This window comes from Tauraco erythrolophus, chromosome 4 (assembly GCF_009769465.1).
Source record: "Tauraco erythrolophus isolate bTauEry1 chromosome 4, bTauEry1.pri, whole genome shotgun sequence".
Lineage (NCBI taxonomy): Eukaryota > Metazoa > Chordata > Aves > Musophagiformes > Musophagidae > Tauraco > Tauraco erythrolophus.
In genome coordinates, this window is record NC_141468.1 from 38,915,853 (window position 1) to 38,937,381 (window position 21,529).

The following is a 21,529-nucleotide window of genomic DNA, read 5'->3' on the forward strand; positions in this document are numbered from 1 at the left end:
ACCAAGATTCTAAGAGTCAAGTAATCCACAAACATGGCTGTGATGCTGCCTGGGACTTAAGATGCAGTTCCTGCCTCACACAGACGTACCACGTAAGCTGTTGAGGCTCTTAAATAATTCCATCCACACTCAGATGGTGTTCAAGAGAAGAAAAAAGTTAAAAAATCCCTGAATGTCCATCTTCCACAGGCCATGTGACTCATTAATGTGTGCAACATGAACTTCAGAGCCCTGAGATATACATACCATTTCCTTGAATGCACTTTCTATGGCCCCAATAACCAGGCACTCATGTGGAATCTTCTTCTCGGTGAAGAAGCGTGTCGGAGGGGTGCTGGGTGAGCCCGGGGCCCCCACACCACCACGCAGGGAGGCTGCCCGTGTCAGCGTCCTGCTGTTGGTGGCTGGGTTGTCAGGCTCCTCTCCTAGGCAGGTTGGTGGGAGGACGGCTGTGTTCCTCAGGATGTCCACAATCTCCTGCAGCTGCTCCAGGATATGGTGCTGCAGCAGTTTCGAAGCGACCACAGCTGCCCCTGACCCAGCATGTCCATCAAACAGAGACCAGTAGTACAGGTTGATTCCATCTGCGTCCTGGAGAAGCACAGGGAGAAGAAAGGGAAGGAAAAGAGATGGTCACCATTACACAGCCACAAGTGAGGTGATGGAGCAGCTGGTGGCACAGGGGCGGCAGATAAAACACAGGTAACTTTCACAGAGGTAACCTTTCTGAAATGGAGAAATACCCACCGTGTTAAGTACAGCTCTGGCAGCATGCATATTTTTGCCACACACATCCACCATTTTTTGCCTGGGGGACCTACCATCACAGAGACCAAAATTCTACACAAGACAGCACTTGATACTTCTGTGACAGAAATTTTTTTCACTAGGCATGAGGTGAAGGACCTCAGTTTGACATCTAGTAACAAGATGTGATCCCCACTTCCATGACTGGTAGATACGGTCCATCCGTGCTGGCAGACGGGACAGCTCCGGCTTTCCCTGCCTGTGCCAGCCCAGGAACTGGCACAGCACAGAGGGCCTCGAGGATGGCAGGAATAAGTGGGATCAACTGCACTCCAGCCATGCTAGCCTACACATTCATGGTCTAGTTCTTCCCAGTCCTCTGAAAAGTTTCCTGTACAGTACTGGAGTTACGAACCCTCTGATCAGGAGAGCTATGCAAGTGTTTTGGTAAAGCTCTTGGCATAATAGCATGCTTTTAGATCTCATATCTTAGCTCAACTCCTAGAATGCCAATCAGCACAACTGTTCTCATACAGGCAGAGTATCTGGAAAAAGTAAATTCTGTAGCCCTCGTTATTAAAATTAAGGTATATGTGGCAGTGTAATATATTTATTCAGCAGTTATTGATCAGTGATGCAATTTTCAAATATTTCTCCCTTTCTGCTCCACACAGTCTCCTCTGACAAGTGTAAGTCAGCTCCACAATTACTCTGATTTGAGCAGAAACCATGTTCTGGTAGTGGGGTTCCTTCTCACTTAGATAGGGTGGATTATTCCAGGGCTGGAGGCAGACTAAGTTCTGGGTGGCACAAGCTCCAATCTACCTGAAAAATACCAAGGAGCTATACCCTACATAACTTCAAATTTTTTTTTGGAGAAATTCACCTAAAAACCCTCAGGGAAGTATTTAAGGCATAATAATACCTGTTTTTGCAGGATAGTATATTTGGCAGCAGCATGTGGAGTCTTTCCAGTCTCTCCTTTTCCCTCCATTTCTTCTTAATCCTGCCCCTTCTCCCAGCTATGCTGAAACAACTGTTTGTGGGGCTGCCTTGTGAGTCAGATGTGGGTGGACTAATACAGATCTAGAAATAGTTCATTTTGCCAGGGACAAGAATCAGGTAATACTGTTGCAAAACACTGCATCCTAAGAAAGCATAACCTAGATCTCACTGCAGTCAAAGAACTTCAAAATTTTATCTGCAAGGCATGCTGACTGTGGTCTAATTTAGGATGTCATTATTTGCTTCATCCACCAGAATGCTACTCCCTTACACAACAGATCAGCATATCGTCTAGGCACCACCTGCATCCCATCACCTCATGCTCAAAGCACTGTTCATTTCAAACTTATGGACAGGGCTGTGAACTACAGCTCCTTTTACTTTCTGCTGTTCCAGCTGCTCCACAAAGGCGCCAACCACTGACTGTAGGACAGGGCAGACAGGTTGGAGTAAGAACAAGGCAGATTGTCATTTGCAGATCCAAAAGACATCATTCACTGTTGCCCTGAGCTACAAAATCCAAAACCTAATGCAAAATGCCTCTTTTAGCAAGATGCATAAAGACCATCACTACAAGTTCATGCTATTCGAAGGGCAGAGTTCATTGCTGAACAAGCATTACTACTTACAACTTACTTTGTTGAAATGCACACTTAAAAGCCTTGACTATAAAAGTCTATAAAGTCTATTTTTTTTTTTAACTTATGGCACTGCTGCTGTAGCAAAGTTCAAACACATTCTTAACCACTGCATTGACAATATAGTCATCTGTAGAGCAGAGAGTTCCTGCAAGACCAGGAATTCAGCAGTCTATTCTGCACTCTTCGTTTCATTACTGAAATCCTGAGAAAAGGGATTATTGTCTCCCCAGTACTGGATTACTTACCACAGTAAGGATCATACAGGATACATCCTATAAGGGTGGAAAACCCAACAAATGTACACATTTCTGAATGCAGCTCTTTAGCCAATCCCACCCACTTACCCAGTCTGGCAAATTCACCAAAAACCTGTTGTGAAATTTCACCCCTGAAGGCATGACTGGCAGTTGTGCTAGCTTGCTCTGGGCTCAGAACCCCTCCAAGTTCACACAACAGTTGGCTGTAAAATTCTGCTTAAGCCATTTTTAACAGCTAATGGAATTACTGACTAAAAAACCCGTTTGTAAAAATAGATTGCTATTCCTGCAAAATGTGAAGTCTTTTGCCAACAGAAACAAGTATCCCGAAGTGAAAGTATTTCAGTTGAAAACTGAAATAATTTATTTGAAATGGCAACATTGTGCCTCCTGAGAGTTGTACATCAAATTACTTCTGCCCTCGTTCTTCTCTTAGGGTTTGGCTTCCTAGCCAAAATCTGCCTCATGATGCAGCATGGACAATGCTTCCACAGCTGATGTCCTCATGTCATTTGAAAGGTGCTGCTCCTTTGGAGATGTGCTGCCTTTGGGGGATAAAGCACAAAGGCATCACATCTCTGATTGAAACTGAAATAGAAATATTTACCTTCCACCTAGAGGAAGAAGATATTTTGTCGTTGCCCTCCTCCTGTCCCCAGACTATACCAGAAACTTACAATTAAGGACAAGTTTAAACCAACCTCACTAATTTTCTTATGTTTTTTCTAAAGCAAGCCCCCACCAAAGTCTGTATTAGAGCTTTTCAGAAGATAAAGGAGAACAATTCACTCTCATTATTGTGAGCACAACATTGGATATGTCCTACACTGAACAAGTCTTATGTGAGCTTGGTAGTAAAATAAGGTGCCATCGGAGACTGCAAAGCTTTAAAACCAACTAGAACCATGGCCCATGACAATAAACTGAAATTGAAATGTTACCGCATATTTCCTGTAAGCCAATGAGCAGCACAAATCAGGACAGAGAAGCTCACATGAGCCTGAGCTGTGTTCTCAGGCTGTCACCAACACGAACATGGCATGGTTGCACCAGCTGTGGTGGTTCTTCTGGAGTTCACTGATCTTGTCCTTTTGGACTAGTAATTCTTAAACAAGAGGGTGTTGCTACCAATTCAGCTAAGTTCAGATGTGTGCATTGCACACCTCTGAGATAGTTTTCTAAATTGCCCTTATACTCAGCAGAGAGAAAAAAACCTCTTCACTTTCAGACAATGCTCATCTCATTCCAAAGGAGATTTATTTCTCCCTATCAACTGCAGAAGTACCTTAGATAACTGAGAGGTCTGTTTTATATGCATATACAGTCAGGGGAGATGACTAGCACAACGCTGCTCTTATACACACATTCTCCATGAGATGCTCTAGGGCCTTAGCTTCAGTTGGGGATCTGCAGGCATTACTGTAACCTAAATATTAGTCTCCAAAAACTTCTATGTATTCCTACAAAGCTTCATTTACTTTTGAACTAGCAAAGAGAATATAACCATGGATAACCTATTAGCTGTCTAAAAAAGGAAAAAGAAACAAATCCCTTCCCCGCATCCTGAGAATAAAAATGGCTCCTCTATTTGAAAGAAATCAACTCTCCAAAACCATACCAATTTGATAAGAATTAAATATATGGTGCAAATAAAGCAGTGACTCAGAACAAACAAGGGCTGGCAGGCAGGGCACACAAATGAGACAAAAAGGTCCTTGCTTTTCCTCCCACAGCTGAGATGACCTCTGTAGCCACCCATTTTGGTGTGCATACGCATGGCTGTTCTCTCCCTCTCACATTTGGGAGCTTGAACTTCTTCCCAAAAGTACTGACATTCTGCAAATTCTCAGAGAACAAGACATCTATTTCTACTAGTTCCTAGCAGTATTCTGTCAGAAGTGGTCTTTCAAACATCAATCTCCATTTGTTCTTTTAACTGGACAGAGCCCTCAAGTGGGAGTATGATCGGTCACAGAGATTTATTTCAGATTTTCTTTCAAAGGATTCAGATTTAACAACATTCCAAATAGCTACCAGATACATGAAGAGCAAACAGATAATTCACTGCACTGACCTTACAATTCATTTCCAGTGCATACTAGGAAATTTAATAAGCTTCAGGCTCCTTAACTGCTGACCTAGCTTTCAGGAAGGTTCAGCAGTCTCCTGGGTTTTGTAATTGTAAAATATAATTAAGACATGCAAAATTGTGGGTCAAGTAATGGATGAGATATCACGAAAGAAAATGCATATATATATATATACACATAACTGGGACTCAGTTATTTAAAAAAAAAGGGCAGCCATAGCAATATATAGCAATCGATTTGGGACAAATTTTTCAGGTAAGCTAGACAGTGGTCCTACATTGCAAAACTTCAGAAATTTTTTTATGACGCTAATTTCGAACAGGCAAATAAATCATATAGCCACTAAACTTTGACTATTACTGTTCCAAACATGAACTACACTCACAAAATGCACCAGAGTGCATCTTTGTTTCTTGTAAAATCTGAACTGGGTAAGCATTTGCCACCTCATCCTCTGAGAAAAGCCTACTCCTGTTACCGATAAGTTCAGCTACCTGTGGTAGGCAATCAGCCTTGTGTCACACAAAACAAATACTCCGTCCCATCTCTGTGACAAAGAAAACTGCAAAATTAATAATTACGAATCTTCACATTACAATGACAATTCATAATGCATCACATTAAGTCCTGCAACCTGATTGTCACTATGACAATATCCCGGCACAGTATTCCCGTTTCACTCACTGATGGTCTTCAGTATTCATCAGCAGGATACTCCATACTTAAAGGCATTTAAAAATAGTACCAGTGAAAAAGCTGTGTAATTTAAAGTGAATGCTCCTGAATGGGGACAGAGGACAAATATGATTAATCAAGTATCAGTGGAGAGAATTAATTTAGGGTTGAATTTGCAGAGCCTTTTCTTTTGCTGCCCTGATCAGTTTATCACCCACTCTTTTAAGAAAAGATACCCATTTATGCTATTTAACAGGTTTCCTCGGATTATTGTGTGTGTCGGGGCTGAAGAAACATTCACTTCTCCATCTCCTCACTTCTGGTCCATCACCTCCTCTTTCCCACCCTCGAAAGCTCTTCCACAGAGTCAAGGCCATGACAGCAGCACCCAATACACACGGACAACCTGTGGATCTCTGACTCCCTTATGCTGCCTTGACAAAGTGCAGTGCGGCATCGATGGGGTCAGCATTAAATAATAATAACGACACAACCTCAGATGAAGCTGCCATTTACGCTTCACAAACTTCCCAGAAAGCAGGGTAAAACAAAGATGGCATGTGGCCAAAAAATCTGAGGACGATCAAATGGACTCTGCTAAATTAAGAGACATTTTAAGTTCCAGTTCCTATTTCCCTTGTGCTCCACACTTAAAAAAGTAAACAAGAATAATTTTTTTTTTCATCAGACAAATACTCAATTAACTGCTTTCCTCATCCCTTCTTCTCTCAACAATTCTACAAGGTCCTTTACCACTCAGAGATTATTTCAGATCGTGCGTTATGGTGTGATTTCCCCAGAAGGCATTTACAGAATCCACCCTCTGGCTTTCTTGCTAAATACTTGCTGGGATGATATACCCTTCACTGGAGTGTCTAAAGTCTCTATTTCTACATCCTATCGATACAGAGTAAGTTGCATTCTTATCACATTTAACACCAACTCATACACTCCTTAAAAAAGTATTTGCTAACAATGCTATGTAAAGTTAAAGCACAATATTATACTTTACAGTATAAAAATATGAAACTGTAAAAGTATGATGTATTATGGAAATGTGTAGATCTTTTTTTTCCTTTTTAAAATATATTCAACCAGAAAAAAAACGTATCAAGGAAAAAGTCCTACTAATTGCTAGTGTAAGACTGCCCTCTAGTAGAAAAGTTTCTCCAGAAACACACTGCCTGTTTTGGGAAAATATGGCACAATTTTAAATTCACAAGCTGTGGTCTAACAACAAGGTAGAATAGGTTTTACACAGCTAAATAATGAGTGCTATACCACTCATTCAAGTGTCATGTAGAAAACAGAAGTAAATCTGTAGATAAGAAGAAAACATATAAAGAACACGATAACAAGCAGCATGAAAACAGTATACTAAATTATACGGATCAGTTGGCTCCTCACTTCAGATATTATGCTCATTGCTGATCAAAATGTGTCAGAATTAGAATAAAGAACGGAAGATAAGATTTGAAATAAAAATGATTCTACCAAGAAGCTTGAAAGGGAGTGGCTGTTTATTCCAGAATTGAGATAAAAGATACAGAATCAAAGTAGGAAATACAGTCATGAAGAGCGGAAGAGAAACCAGAAAATTCTACAAGATACTTCTCATAACACAGGGCAATTGGATATTTAACAAGGCTGACTCATTAAGTTTAAAATGGATAAAGAGAACAGTTTTTAAAAACATGCAGTCAGTTTATAGACCCCATCATAAAGTATGATGACCATAATGATGGATACCATCAAGGCTAGTGAACACACCTTTACAATAGTGAAATAGTTTTGTATCTCTGTATTTTTAATGAAATCTAAACATATTAACTATTTAATGTTTGGAAAAAAGTTCCTTCCAAGGAAGATGATTAACCATGCAGTACAGTATATACAACATAGTGTGCCTTTTGCTCTCAAGAAGCACCTGATACTACTCAAAGCTGGAAGTTAACTGGACTTTGTGATACATTGCTACAAAGCTTTCTGTGTCCCATGCACGCCCTCAAAATATGAAAACACAGGCAAATTCAGTACGGCTACATCCACCCACATTCCAGATGCAGAGGCTCCTGACCAGGTATCTCATGTGGCAGGACTGGAAATTAAATGTGGTGTTAGATCAGAGCTAGTACCTCCGCCCAGCACCAAGACGTGTCTACCCAGGCTGGTGCCTGCAGAGGGGTCTTTGCAGTGTGCTGTGTGCGTGACACAGCAATGCCCTTTGTGTCAAACCCACCATCTGGACGAACCACGTTGTTGCTTGCTCTGGTGTGGTTTTATATACAGAAATAAGTACTGTGGCCAAACGCTTCCTTCATTAAACATAATTAACGCATACAAACATTAAGTACACTCATGAAGCCAAGTGTTTGCATCGGCTTTCTAGGAAAAACCTTTTAATACGTAGACTATTAAAACAAATTCTGTTTTGCCTTGCATGAGTGTATGCAGAACTCATAGGCCCAGCAAGCACAGGGCACAATTCTTTATCCAGGACTGAGCAAACATGTACTTGAAAAAAATCATGACTGTTTGAATACAATGAGGAATATCAGCACAAGGGAACTGGGACAGGCAATTTAAGGAAAGATTTGAAAGAGGAAAAAACAGGGCTATTTGCAAATCTGGAAAATCTGTCAGAGTCTGAAAATGTTGCAGCAATAACGAAACATGAAACAGAACAGGAAGAGCAAGAGATGGTGAGGGACACAGTGTAAGAGGATCCCGATGACCCCTGCAGACACCAGGTGTACCAAGTCATGGGGTTTTGGGAGAGAGACTGAAGCAGACTGCTAATCACAACCTGGTTTAAAACAAAATAAAAAAAACCCAAAAAAACACAAACAAACAAACAAAAAACACAAACCAAGAAAGGGTACTTACAGTGCACTGAAAAACAAATTACCACTTAGGGAGAACTTGTGTTCTTCCAGCAGCAGAAAGACTGAATATCCATGTTGTTCAATTCCAATGTTCAGATAAGGCATTTAGTGTTACATGGCTAAATGTCTGAATGGAACACACACTATCAACCATTGCTGAAGCCAGAGCTTACGCTTAAAGAGCAGATGAAGTAATTAGCCAGTCAGGAAACAAGGCAGATGAAGAATAGCAGATGATTGCCAGTAGACAAGCGCATGACGTACATTACTCCACAGAAAGAGAGGAGCTAGAGTCCACAAAAATCACTGAATTCAGTGTGCTGGATGACCTTACCCTACCTGCATAAACCAACTTTGCTACACACGATACTGCTTCAGTGAAAAGAACCCAAATGTCTAACCCTTAATAAAATTGTATAACCATATAAACGGTGATACTGCTGTGCTTGCAGTGGCCATCGCTGGACAAGTCAACCACAGCCATTAAACTCACAGTATTGTGCAGCAGTAAATTTCTCATCATTATATTTTCATATTCCATATATATTCATTATATTTTCATCATTATATTCTAAACATATATGTTTAGAAGTGAAATAAAAAGGAAAATCCAAGGAGTACCCCCCTTCACATCTTTAAACTAAAATATCTTAGATACAAGGAGCATTTTCAATTCAAGAAATCAAAAAATCAAGTAGTAGAGCTAAGAAAAATATAGTTGTGTTCTGTATTTGAGCAGAGATAATTAATAAGAGGTAACTGAAAATATATGAAACATTCAGTAAACATTTGGAGTAGTTCTATTAGTGTCATATTGCCACATCCTTTTATATTTATTTTGTACTGCTCTGCTGACAAGATACAGAATTCTGCTTACCGAATTATCTTTCAGCTGCAGACCTTCTCCATTGGGCAGCGACGACCTCCGTTTTGTTGAGTTCTTGTTTGGTGTGGAATTAGCGCCTCCAGTTTTCTTCTTGACAAAGAGGACCTCACAGCTGGCTTGATCTTCATTGTGCGTGCTCTTCCCTGCATTTATTACCCTAGGAACAAATAAAAAAAAGAAAACAAGGGCCATGTCCAAGTTAGCAAAGCACAGAAACCTCCATCTGTATCTCATATGTACTCACAAGATGTACAGAACCATAGCGCCGAATTATTGCAAGTACCAACTGAATTAAAGTACCTGACACACATACATATACATACATACATAGACGCGTGCATGCCTGTCTGTTTCTCTATACCTACACATGGCATAACAAGCATTTTTTTCACAGAACTATGTGAATAAGAACCAGCAGTATCATGAGCATACTCTACCCTTAGGCATACCATGCTTTTCTTTAAAGGGACTACTTGAAGGTTAAGGCTGACAACACTTTTGCCTTCTAGTTGAAACGTAAGATCCCCAGTTGCTTTTCTACCTGCCAGTCTCTCTGCTACGGTGAATAATGAATCTGCTGGCTAAAGGTGTGCATTCAGTCAAGTACCAAGTCTTAGACAAACAAAATACCTGCTATAAATTTAAAAAGCTGTTACTGCTAACGGCACAGAAAAAAACACACAGCTGCTATTAGTCTGTTTAAAGGGCATATACTAGAAATACTGTGACAGAAATACAAAGCAAAGGCTTTGCCTTAGATTCCAACATGCAAGTCAAGCTTGCTTGTACCACAGCAACACAGAGAGATGCATACTACATGCCCCCTTCTAGCACTGCAGAACAACATACTCCTCTTCCCCCAAACAGAACCACCCCACAACTCAAACCCTCACTCCTCTGTCCCACCGACAGTGTAGAGAGCAGAAGATCTGCACCAAGAGCTGCAGGCACACAGAAACCAGCACTGGGAGCTCAGTACAAGCTTCTGACAGCCAGGGACATTTTGAGACTTGCACCGCAACTGCTCATCTTCCTTCCATCAGTGATGAAGCTGAAATAACAGGTATTTCACCACCACCCAGTTAAAAACCCTAATCAGAAGTCTGCATTATCCAGGATACTGTGGTTACTACCATTGATCTCAGAACGCCAAGTTCAAACATATTTTCCTCTTTCTACATGAGAACCTCGTCACAAACAGACTAGTTTTGCATCAGTTGAAACCGTGTTCAGTAAGACGTGCTTTGACACTCCTGGGCTCACACAGGGAAAACCTGTGCAAGCAAGAACCATGTCTTGTTCCAACCAAGCAAAGACATTGTCACTTTAATGCAAGTATGCTGCCTTCTACAAACACTATCTAACCACTCCTCTTTACTATGAGGTTTGAGTCACCCAACAAGTCGAACACCAGTCAGAGACAGCGTTTCCACTACTGGACAAACACTGAGGTGTGCATCAGGCACACGATGTCTTTAAAAGCGACTGCTGCCTCCCTGGAAAGTAAAACAGTCTGAAGGCACATCATAATCCTGATGGCAAGTTCAAGACATACCTGACTTCTTGATCTCTAATGTTTTCATTACAGTAAAATTTTACATAACAGGAAAAGACTTGTAAAGGTTGTTGAAATGAAAAGAAAACAAACCTCAAGGGAAGTCCAGTAGGGGAGTGTCCCAGCTCACCTGCTCCTGCTGAAATGTCAATTCTGCGTCAGCCTTGCTTAAAGGTAATATATTCTTTTGATTTTCAAGGAGCAACATGATACTGTGACAGGCAAATGAGTCTTCCTGCCTCGGATTAGAAAAAACAGCCGTCTTCTAAGAAAATGTGCATCCACTACGGTTAACTGCTCTCAGAAACTGAAAGTTTCCTTACAGTGCCAAATGTCACACCCTGCAGTCTGACATCTGTAGGCACAATACCGCCAGTTGTTTACAAGTATTTCTTGTAAATAAACACCAACTGTGGATAAAATTATTTTGTGAAACACACAGAGAGCAGAGATGAAGGAGCATCTAGTTGGAAGGCACCTGTGAGCGGTTTAACCACTCACCTCCTGTAGCGCCTAACTGGAGATCAAACACTGAGACACAGTAAGCTTCTAGTCTGAAAACTCAATATTTTCTTGACATATTAGGAAAAATGGAAGCATATATTCAGAAACAGGAGGGTGGGTGGGGCACAAATAACAAAGAATTTAAATGAGCTGACCAACACCCCTTTTGTTTGAAATGCTAAAATCATGATTAAAATATTGCAGCAGCACAGAAAGTGTAATTTTATCATATCAGGAGCTCATAAATATTCAGTTTAGCTGATCAGTCTTCTCACTGATGCTGTCAGCTGTTTCCAACCCCATTTAAAATAAAAGCAGAAGATAAACAGAGACAAAAAGCTACTCCTTAGAAAAAAATGCAAGGATATCCTTCCTTACTACTTACCGTTCCTTACAAAAATAACTGAACTATTGGAGCTACTCTGGCTTCTGAGCTTAGTGATGGTCTTCAGAACTTGTATGATAGGAGATGCTCTGATGTTTAACGGCATGTCAAGTTATGCACAATATGGTGTCATTTTATAAAGCTCTTGCCAAGAAAATTTGTCAAGGCACTGAATACATTAGAAAGGCTACGAGAACAAAGTGACCTAACAGACTAGCTTGGCAGTCAGCTACTGTGAAAGGCCTGGAGTTGAACCTGTGTACCAAACACCTTGCTAGAAGAGGAGATGGTCAAAAGGGACCTGGCAAGACTGAATACTGAAAAGACATGGGGATTTGAGGTGTCAGTGTATGTTCCCAGAATTTCACTTTATCTCCCAAAAATCCAGTTTTCCTCTCTCCAGCAAAGGCTTAAGTTTATTTTGGAAATCCTTGGGAACACTTGAACTAATCATAATGTCAAAACAGTGCTTATGGGTGCCACCAGGTAACGCAGGGTCTAGACGCCAAAAGGTGCCCCTCTCCTGACACAGGCACTCTTCCATCCATCTCACAGGCTTTGGAAAAGGGCTGCAGCGAAGCCCTATGATTTTTAATCTCAAAGCCTGAGCTATGTGTTGGTGCCTGATGCCCAGCACAGGAGCTGGTAACACCTTCTACTCAGCTTCAAAGTCTCTCTGTCTTTACTGTCTTTTGAAATCCTTTTGTCTCTGCAGCTACTTCAATCCCTCCTCGAGGCAATTCTTTCAACCAGCTTCCAATGCTGTTTTTACTGTTGTCTTTTCTCCTTGTTCTCACAGACTGTAACTTATCAGGACAGAAAACACATCTAAGCTGCTTATGCAAATAACAAAGGAGAACTAACAAGATGTTCATATCTCCAAAAGATAACCTTTAATTAGACCTCTGAAAATTTTTACGGAAAACCTACCATCCTCCTCCTTCCATAGAGGAAGTGCCTCAGCTTCCTAAGCTTTTCAGTTCCCCTTCATATCTCTTTTTCTGTCTGCCTCAAAAAATAAGTTATGCTCCAGTAAAGTGAGCCAAACGAGATAAAGCCCTACCTTCTCAAACTTAATACAAAAAAAATCCTCCCTTATAAAAAAAAAAAAATCCTATTCCATTCATACAGTTGTCCTCACTTTCATTTTTCCTTGGATGTAAATAATAATAATATAATTTGGAGGAAAAGGAATAAAAAAAAAAGATTGAGGCCTAAATAATTCTCTAGCTTTTACTCAGAGATATGTTTTGAAGGGAATTCTTGCTTCTGTTTTCTCTCCCCATAACAATTCTTCAAGGAACTGTTTGAGTAGACCTATGCATGATCAACTCCTTTCCATCCCTTCCCTCCTCTCCCATATTACCCATTTATCTTCTATCAAATCTTTTTATAAAGTTCAATCCAAATAACATAGCTAATTTGGATCAGAAGCTCCTCTTTTTACAGTATTAGCTGTCTCTATTGTGTCAAACACTGTGCTCAGTAATATATAAATAATCCTAAGGTTTAGTTCATGGTATAACAGCACTAGTAAAAATGCATCCTACTTTGCAAACAGGAGCTTCCTGAAGCCTGCAGAGTGAGGTGGTGGGGTTTGGTCACATTTGAAGAGGTACTTCCATCTACCTTGATGGACACTTCAGTACTTAACAAGACTAATCTCAAGCATGTCCTCAGCCAAAAGCAAACCCTCCAGATAGGGGTCTGCTACTTTGTCTGGCTCACAATTAGCATTCTGCTGGTATCTCGCGAGACTCCAAATCCCGTCTGACTGAATGGAAATGTAGGTCACACTGTGCCTCTATTCTTCATTCAACAAGCAGAGCTCTGAAAATCCTGTGCCAAGGTCACTGATTACGAAATCCCAAGTTTATCTTAAAAGAACCAAAACAGGTTTTGACTATAGCTTCCCATGAAAAAAACCCAACCAACCAAAACCCAAAAAACAGCTCAAGTCTTCGAAGCGTTTCTATTCAGCCCTCTATTTTTCACATTGATATCAGTACATATACTCTTTGATTGTTTTACTCTTCCCTATGCCGTGCTCATTGAGATTACATTAAATTGTATTGGCTTCAGCAAAAGTTTCAAGCTGTGCTGTAGAAGGAGAGTTTTACCCAGGTCTAGATCTCAAATTCTGAAAAAACACGAAAGTAGTCAAGCACAAGTACTTGTATTTTTTAAACTCACAAGTCCACCAAAATTTTGTATGCACCATACCTAGATAAAAGTAACGAGGAAAGGCGAAGAGCTCAGCAGAACTTCTCAATGATGCACGACAACAGCAGCGTGCACAAAAAAATGCTTTTTGAAACATAAGGACTAGGAGAGCTACAAGAGCTTGAGGAGCTATGTTGGAGCACGAGAAGCATGGGAACTGGCCACACATATGCTCTAGACCTGCCTAAGCTAAGAAATAAAACCTGTCAGCAGGAAGCCTGACCTCCAGGAGAGCACTCCCAGCTTCACCTCCTCTGTAAGGCTTGTTGCAAGAGTCAAGACATCCTACACAAGCACTTCCAGAGCAAAGGTCTGAGCAGCCTGTGCTTGCACCATGCAGGTTAAGGCTGAGGCTGTGTGTCTTATCTGTGTCACAGGGTCTGACACTGGAACATCAAAATACCTACAAACATTTCTAGAAAGAAAGTGTTGCAGAGAAAGGGGGAGCTGCATCAACTTGCATTCCTCAGTGAGGAAGTGGCCATGCCAGGCAAGAAGCCATCCTGGCAGGAAAGATCAGCTGAAAGCAGATGACCACAACTCTACTCAAACAAAAGCTGAAAGTCCCATTAAGATATTAAAAACGCCCAGCAAACAAGTTAAATGCTTCAAAATAATCTCTGCCTTTCAAAAAAAAATTAAAAAAAAAATATTTCAATCACCAAACCAAAACTTTTCTCCTAACTATGTCTTTATCTTTCTTCCCTAAGGAAATTTTCTAACTTGTCATTTATCTAATTGGTAGACATGTAATCTTAAACATTTATTAAACTATACAGCTTGGCACGCTCCTTGTTTCTCCATTATCAGTTTTCAGGTTACTAACGATATCAGAGAGTAGTTCTGCTCATTAGGGAAGTAAGTGATTCTTTTTCTAGGAAATACCGTCTGTATTCAATAATCACAAGAATCAAGCAATGATAACCCAGGGCTTTTGTCAAGGTTCATCATTTATTTTCCGTAGATAAAAGTGACTTTCTGCAATTCCAGCATATACGAGTTTCTTCAATAAATGCATTTAGCAACCTTCCTGCTGTTCACAAGGTAAAAATTAGTAATGGCCGAACATCACACCCTATCCTTGTGCCCCCCAAAAAATAACAAAAAAAAACACTCCAAGGCAGTTGCCTTACACACTTGGAGGAAAATTTAGCCCGTGACAGAAGCTTAAACCAGAGTCTATTAGCTGAGGCAAAAGAGAGTTGCTTGCAAGATGTCCTAAAAGATGTCTTTACCTGGGGAATCCACTCTCATTTGATCCACAATATCTTCAATTTGCTAACCCCAAGCAAACGCAAAAGCTCTTCGTCTCCTCCTTAAGGCTTAGGGAACAGGAGATGGAATAAAGCAGATATATCCATGGGCAGTTTGCTGTTTACTGCGATTTTCAGTTGAAGGCTGGGGAGTTCAGAGTAGCAGGGGGCACCTGTGGCTGTTTCAACACCGAATAAATCGACTGATGAGGCAGGGCAGAGCCCTTCTCTCCCCGGCTCAGCCTGCCAGGCTCCAGCCGCTCACAACAGCTACCTCCGTCCGCCCTCCTCAGTCCAGCTGTGGGACGCACGCACTGTCCCGCAACCGTGAGCATGACAACAGCTTGCGCCCAACCCAGCTAATAACACAGAAGGAACCCAGGTGAATGAACACCATGCCTACAAACAACGGACAATATGTTCCTGCAGTTTTGCATTATGATTTCAACAGCCTTAGAATGATGATTAAAGATACCATTTAAAAAAAACCCTCTTTCATAGAGGTATTGCTGACTTTTCTTCCCCCTCCCCTTCTTTTCCCCCTAAAAAATGGATTAGCATGTGAGTGGATGCCACTGCCTTTTTCTGTGACATCTCATTCAAAGATGAGTGTTCTGGTTGAGAAACTGCTAACTGCTAGCCTGGATTGGCACACCCTCCTTTGGGTTAAAAACTGGCTGGATGGCCGGGCCCAAAGAGTGGTGGTAAATGGGGCTAAATCCGGCTGGAGGCCGGTCACCAGTGGGGTTCCCCAGGGCTCAGTGCTGGGTCCAGCTCTGTTTAACATCTTTATCAATGATCTGGATGAGGGGATTGAATGTACCCTCAGTAAGTTTGCGGACGACACCAAGCTGGGAGGCTGTGTCGATCTGCTCGAGGGTAGGGAGGCTCTTCAGAGGGATTTGAACAGACTGGATCGTTGGGCTGAGGCCAATGGCATGAGCTTTAATAAGGCCAAGTGCAGAGTCCTTCACTTGGGGTGTAAAAACCCCAAGCATCACTATAGGCTTGGGGAAGAGTGGCTGGAGGGCTGCCTGGCGGAGAAGGACCTGGGGGTGTTGGTTGACTATCGGCTTGATATGAGCCAGCAGTGTGCCCAGGTGGCCAAAATGGCCAATGGGATACTGGCGTGTATCAAGAATAGTGTAACCAGCAGGAATAGGGAAGTGATCCTGCCCCTGTACTCGGCACTGGTGAGGCCGCACCTGGAATATTGTGTCCAGTTTTGGGCCCCTCGCTTTAAGAGAGATATTGAGCTCCTGGAGCGGGTCCAAAGAAGGGCGACTAAACTGGTCAAGGGGCTGGAAAATAAAACTTATGGGGAGTGGCTGAGGGAGTTGGGGCTGTTTAGCCTGGAGAAGAGAAGGCTGAGGGGAGACCTGATTACAGCCTACAAATACTTGAGAAGGGATGGTGGGGAGGTGGGGAAAGGGCTCTTTACCTTAGTGATGGGTGGGTGATAGGACAAGAGGAAATGGGTATAAGCTTAGTCAGGGGGGATTCAGGTTGGATGTTAGAAAGTATTTCTTCTCTGAAAGGGTTGTCAGCCACTGGAATAGGCTGCCCAGGGAGGTGGTTGAGTCCCCATCCCTGGATGTGTTTAAGAAAAGGGTGGATGAACTACTTAAGGATATGGTTTAAATGGGAGATTAGGGGCGGTTGGACTGGATGATCTCTAAGGTCTTTTCCAACCTAGAAATCTATGAAATCTATGAAAGTCTTCGATTTCCAGGTAGGTGGCTGTTTCCCCTCCCTTCACCCACACAAGATTTATTTCTGCACTGGGAATCAACGTGAAAAAGATTTCCTCCTAGCTGTTCACCTCCTCCCGCAGATGAAAGGCAGCTTTTCAAGCAGACTAAACAGTTTCATTCATTACTGTAACTGTCATTTCACTCACATCAAAACCAAAACACCCACTAGTATTGTCCACTGCGGGCAGAAACTGAAGCCATCCCTGAATCGGTTCTCTAAATCCATGGGATTGAATAAAACCTTCATTTTATTAATCAAGGAGGAAGCGAAAGTTTTAGCCATAAAGGTAAGTCTTGCAATGATCCAGTCTGAAAATATGGTTTCTCATACCAGCAATCATACTGGTATACTGAGCCAACTTCACTTTAGGATCCAGCTAGAAGCTACTACATCTGCCAAGCTGATAAGGGCTAAATATGGGATTAAAATAGGTAAGGCCCAAAAAGTGGAATACCATTTATGCTGAAAATTTAAAATAAACTAAAGTAGCCAAAAACAATGCAAGAAAAAGCATTGACTGAAGTCAATGACATTTTGGAAGGGAAGTCCGCTCTGACGTTATTTGTATGCACTTCCCGAAATGCTATTGCATGGCATCCAGGTACGCTTCCCAAAAAAGATGAAATATTAAGTGACTGCAAGGAACAGGACAGCTGTAGGTCACAGTAATGGAGCAAGCTCTGTGTTCACTCCGTAAGGATGAGCAGCTCTTTTTGATAATTAGCATGCAGCTATTATATGAGAAAAGCAATGGACAGTGAGCCTGGAGCAGATGCTGAGCCAGATTGGTGGGACACAAACGTGGTTAAGCACTATCTCACATCAGAGCAGAGCAATCTCAGCCACAGCTGGCAATACTAATTCCTTCCTCGCTCCTTCTGTACTGGCTATCAGCACAGGGTGAGAAGAGGCTGCAAAAGCAAAGACGAACTCGACACTGAAAGAGAACCACTATTTCCTTCACACAAAACAATTGCAGAGAGAGCCAGGTCAGACTGCTCATAATCCTACCTAAAGCAATTGTCTGTCTGTCTGTCTAAAGCTTGCTGAAAAAAATAAGCAAGAGCCCTGAAGGATAATGGCGACAAACAACTTCATGTTGACCAGTGTCCTTCTAGCCCAATTTCCACTACCACATTGTCTTGAACCTTTTTCTTCTTCTCCTCCTTAATAGGTTAATTTTCAAATTTTAAAATTTTCCTGCTGATCCAGGAAAAATTAGTCTAAACTTATTTCCACGGTATACAGGAAGAAGTGGACTTGAAAGTTCTTCAGTGCTGCTTATGTGAACAGAGCATATTCAGTCTGGTGAAGTTGGCTTTCAGACAGGTTTATTTACGCAAAAATCATAAGATTTTTATGCATCATTGGAATTTTCTAAATTTTTGCTGTTTATAAGGCAAAGAATGCTTATCAGCTTTGGCTGATATGACAAGTTTAGAGCTTCAAACTGAAGCAGAAAACATTAAACAACAAAACAGGTGAAAAGAAAGGAGTCTTTCTACAGTTATATACTTCATCACTGTCCATTAGCCTGTGAATAGTCCTTTGACTTCAACTTTACACGTTAGGACTGACAAGTCTTGACGCTGGGGCACCTGGTTCAATCTTAAGAAAACACACTATGCACATCATGCTAGTGACTATTTTTTTCCCAGTCATTTTATCACATGTGTGACTTTGCTGCTTTGGCCTTGAAGGGTGATCCTGAAAGTTCATTGATGAGCAATTCTTGGCTTTTACTGCACACTAAGAAGCAGATCTATGGATAGTGGTTTTGAGCTGGTATTAGATGAGAAACATCTTTGGTTCTATCCTTGGGCTCACATTCAAGACAAGAACCCACGTTCCATCATTCCTTTCCCTCTAATGCAGGGGTAAAGTAGCCACTTCCATGCCTGTTCCCATGACCTGTACAACTCCTTGTGCACGTGAGGCTGAGAACAGTCTTGACCATGAGCATCCCTCATAAGGAGGACACAGTAGAGACACAAGTCTAATACAAGAATGGCTGCGTATAAGGTCCAGTTGCCTCACAGTTACATGATAGAAATAACAAATCACACTATGTAAAATGATGAAAGGGCAGAGACAGCAGTCTGTCCCTAATCTCTACAGCAAGGGGCATCCCGGCCTCAGCAATACTCGTTTTGCCTACAAGCTCAACACTACTACTACTACTACACCAACTACTGCTACTACAACACAAAAAAGCAAACCAAATGCTCGATTTGGATTACAACATTTCAGTTTTATTGTAGACTCATGAGTGTTTCCACATGGCAAGGATGCATGAAAAAAACAAAATGCCACTTTTCCTCCCCCAGTTTCCTTCTTAAAGTTCTACTTTTGCAAGCACATCCAAAATAAACCCTTTCTTCCTTAGAACAATGCCAATTATATGCAAATAAAAGCTCTCCTTATGCTTACATTGAAGGAAGTTTTATGTTCAAAGTACTTCAATAAATCCCACACCATTAGGCTATGATGCTGTAGACCAGTGTCAGCTCTCTCAGGGTTGAGAAAAATCAAGATAAATGGGTTATGCAAAACTGGTTCAAGCTTTAAAAAAAATATCTTTCATATTTAGCATGTGTGAAAGTTAACTGCAAGAGTTTGGCGGTGACGGTACTAATCCCTTTTATACAGCTGTCAACTTAAATTAGCCCCAAGCTAATCTTTCCAAGTGTGACAGAGAGTGTACACATTTCCACAGATAAGCACTAATGCCTTACTGACAATATCCCTCTACTGCAGCAGGTACTGTGAAGCCCCTGTAACCTGAAAGAAGTCAGTCTGCTAATTTATTCTTAAAAAGTAATTATAGCAAACTGCATGTGTATGAAAGCACACATGCGCAAGGCAAGGAAAAAAAACCCACATTATATACAGTTTTATTACCAAGAATCCAAAAGTAGAAAATTATTTCAAAGCCACTCATATGTTGGTAATTTTTAAGAACAGCTTAAAGAAAAACTACACCCTGCGGCTGAAGTTTTACATCCATCACTTTTTCTCTGGGATAACATTAAATGATCTGCAGGAAGGGTCACATGCAAAAAAAAACCACTACAATGACTCTTTGCCATAGAAAAGATGCCTCAAAACTCAATGTTTAACTTCTATTATTAAAATTAGTTTCCTAGATCTCATCTTTGAGGCTGTTAAAATAAAAGCTAAATGCAAGCCAATGAAATACCAGCAATCCTGAGCCTGAAAAAAAAAGGTTGCAGAGAAACAGCAGCTACCTTAATCATGATAGATCTCGGTGATTCATCAAAACATTTGTATAGTGTTCATTCATTCTGCTTGGAAGTAACAGCCAACTCCAAAACTAGCTTTCCCAAATTTAAGGTAAAAAAAAAGCCACAGTATTTAACGCAAAATGGGATTAAGAAAATGTCACAGTACTTTTACATACATTTTATATACACATACATGCACACCCCTGTAGAAAAACCTATTTCTCAGGCAAGCTATTCAAAGTTCAGTTACATGTTATGTCATTGAAAACACCTAGTTTTCATGTAACATAGGTCGAAGTGCTTAATATCTTTGCTCAGTTGTTCAGGCATCACAGACACAAAACGTCAACTTGGAGACAAAGTCAACATAGGGACCCTAGTAAAATCAGTACCACTAAAAAGAAGAATCACAGCCAAATGCAGAATTTCTACATAAGAGCAGGCATATAGCAATGAGCAAATGAGTGTGTATCCATACATGTGTGCAGGGCTTGGAGACAAGGGTGTCTTTCCAGCCTCATCTGCTACCTTTATCAAGAGAAAAGGTACTCAAGCTCTGGGGTCTGCACACCACCTATCATCATGGTATGCCACAACATGTCTTAGGGTTGCACTGCAGTCAGTACTGCTGTGCCTCAGGTGGCATGGACACAAGCCCTGGGCACCAGGGCTGATCCTCTGGGCAAAGGGTCCTCACAGGCTCCTGCTGCCCTTGCAGGGGGGCTGGGATGAAGACATGTACCCCCACTCAAGAGCAGAGGACACAGACCAAGGTTAAGGGGCAGTTTTGGAAGGTGTAATACCAGAGAATCACAGAACAGTTGAGATCAGAAAGGACCTCTGGAGGTCATCTGGTCCAACCCCCCTGCTCAAGCTGGGTCACCTAGAGCAGGTTGTCCAAGACCACGTCACTGTGGGAACGCAGAGGGAGCAAAGTGCAAAACAACGGAGACCCGCACCCGATGCACGCACAGGATCTGGCACCGACTGGGAGCTGCTCACGGACACCTCATGAAGCCTGAAACACAGAATGGCTCCAAGCTGGGACCCAGCTCTGCTCTGAACAGGAGCAGGAGCAGCACAGCTGCATGGCTGCCACCAGGTCACGTTTCTCCGATGCTTCTCTGACACTACCATTTCTTCTACTTATGCTTCAAAAATCTACCTCCATTATGAATTGACCCTTTCCAAAGTCAACAGCAAAAGCCAAGGACAGATTACCAGCTACCTGAAATTTGGCATTATGGCTCCTGATGTGACAAGTGAGTTTAGCATGGTGCAGCAATTTAAATGCATCTAAAACAGCTGGTGGGATTAGCCCCTATGAAGCTTCAATTCAAGTCTTCACTTGCAAACATACAGAATCATAGAATGGTTAGAGTTGGACACCTGAAACCCTGCAGACTGGCAAGTACTTAGCACA

General features: G+C 41.6%; 1 protein-coding gene across 1 annotated transcript in view; it reads right to left on the reverse strand.

Annotated features, from left to right (window-relative positions):
• Positions 1 to 21,529, reverse strand: part of PPM1H (protein phosphatase, Mg2+/Mn2+ dependent 1H) — a 138,106-nt gene that overhangs the window by 59,412 nt on the left and 57,165 nt on the right. Inside the window, exons 2-3 of the mRNA XM_086610051.1 lie at positions 9,178 to 9,343; positions 247 to 591 (exon numbers count right to left, since the gene is read on the reverse strand). Of these exons, the coding sequence (XP_086466177.1) occupies positions 247 to 591; positions 9,178 to 9,343 (511 nt within the window). The remainder of the gene's footprint in view (positions 1 to 246; positions 592 to 9,177; positions 9,344 to 21,529) is intronic.